At 57.4% G+C, this 962-nt stretch overlaps 1 protein-coding gene across 1 annotated transcript; it reads right to left on the bottom strand.

The window, feature by feature from the left end:
* Positions 1-383: 383 nt before the first annotated feature.
* On the bottom strand, positions 384-770 carry LOC113942575 (zinc finger protein 664-like; the record flags this gene model as incomplete). The annotated part of the gene is made up of 1 exon (XM_027633682.1): positions 384-770. A coding segment is annotated over one exon (387 nt), but the record flags the coding sequence as incomplete, so codon positions are not given.
* Between the last annotated feature and the right edge of the window lie 192 nt (positions 771-962).

The following is a 962-nucleotide window of genomic DNA, read 5'->3' as shown; positions in this document are numbered from 1 at the left end:
CACTAAAACTACCAGGAGTACAGGATAAGATAGGACAGTGCTCTACACTAAAGCAATTGTTGAAGCCATTCTACTCAAGCTGACACAAAAGCAAGAATTCTTAATTAGAGATGGATGGAACTCCCCCAGACCAACACTCTTCTCTCAACCTCCAGCAGTGACCTCGGGGGGTCCCCAGCCAAGGCAGGAATCTCAACACAACCCCCAAGAAGGGTTCTGTTGCAAGAAGCTGCCCCTGGGACAGGGGACTGGCCCTTTCTGATGGAAAGGGATGGACTGACAGTCACTGGACTCCAGGGGTCGCCTCACCATCAGGGGCTTCATTCGGGGTGGAAGCAGCGGCCGAAGCTCTTCCTTCAGTCGGGGCACTGGTAGGGCTTCCCTTACTGGTGGGTCCTTTGGTGTTTGGTAAAGGCAGAGCTGTCACTTAAGCTCTTCCCACACTCCCCACACTTGTAGGGCCTCTCCCCGGTGTGGATGCGCCGGTGGGTGATGAGGGTGGAGTTCCGCTTGAAGCCCTTCCCGCAGTCGGTGCAGCGGAAGGGCCTCTCATCCGTGTGCGTCCGCTGGTGCAGGAGGAGACTGGAGCTGGTCTGAAACCTCTTCCCACATTCCCCACACCTGTAAGGTCGTTCACCAGTGTGGATGTGCTGGTGGGTGCAGAGGTTGGAGCTGTTACTGAAGTTCTTCCCGCATTCCCCACATGTGTGGGGCCGTTCCCCAGTGTGGATGCGCTGGTGTCGGATCAGGCTGGAGTTGGCATTGAAGCTCTTCCCACATTCCCCACATGTGTAGGGCCGTTCCCCAGTGTGGATGTGCTGGTGTGTGAGCAGGTGGGTGCTCAGCCTGAAGCTCTTCCCACATTCCAAGCACCTGAAGGTCTTCTCCCTGGGAGGCTGCTCAGGGTCCACCAGTTCAGAGCTCCCCATCAAGCTCCGGCCTCCTTCCCGGCACAGGCTGGG

Source organism: Corapipo altera, unplaced genomic scaffold (assembly GCF_003945725.1).
Source record: "Corapipo altera isolate COAL_440 unplaced genomic scaffold, ASM394572v1 48014, whole genome shotgun sequence".
NCBI classification, from domain to species: domain Eukaryota; kingdom Metazoa; phylum Chordata; class Aves; order Passeriformes; family Pipridae; genus Corapipo; species Corapipo altera.
The sequence above is the reverse complement of the archived record's forward strand: the minus strand, read 5'-3'. Positions and strand labels throughout refer to the sequence as shown.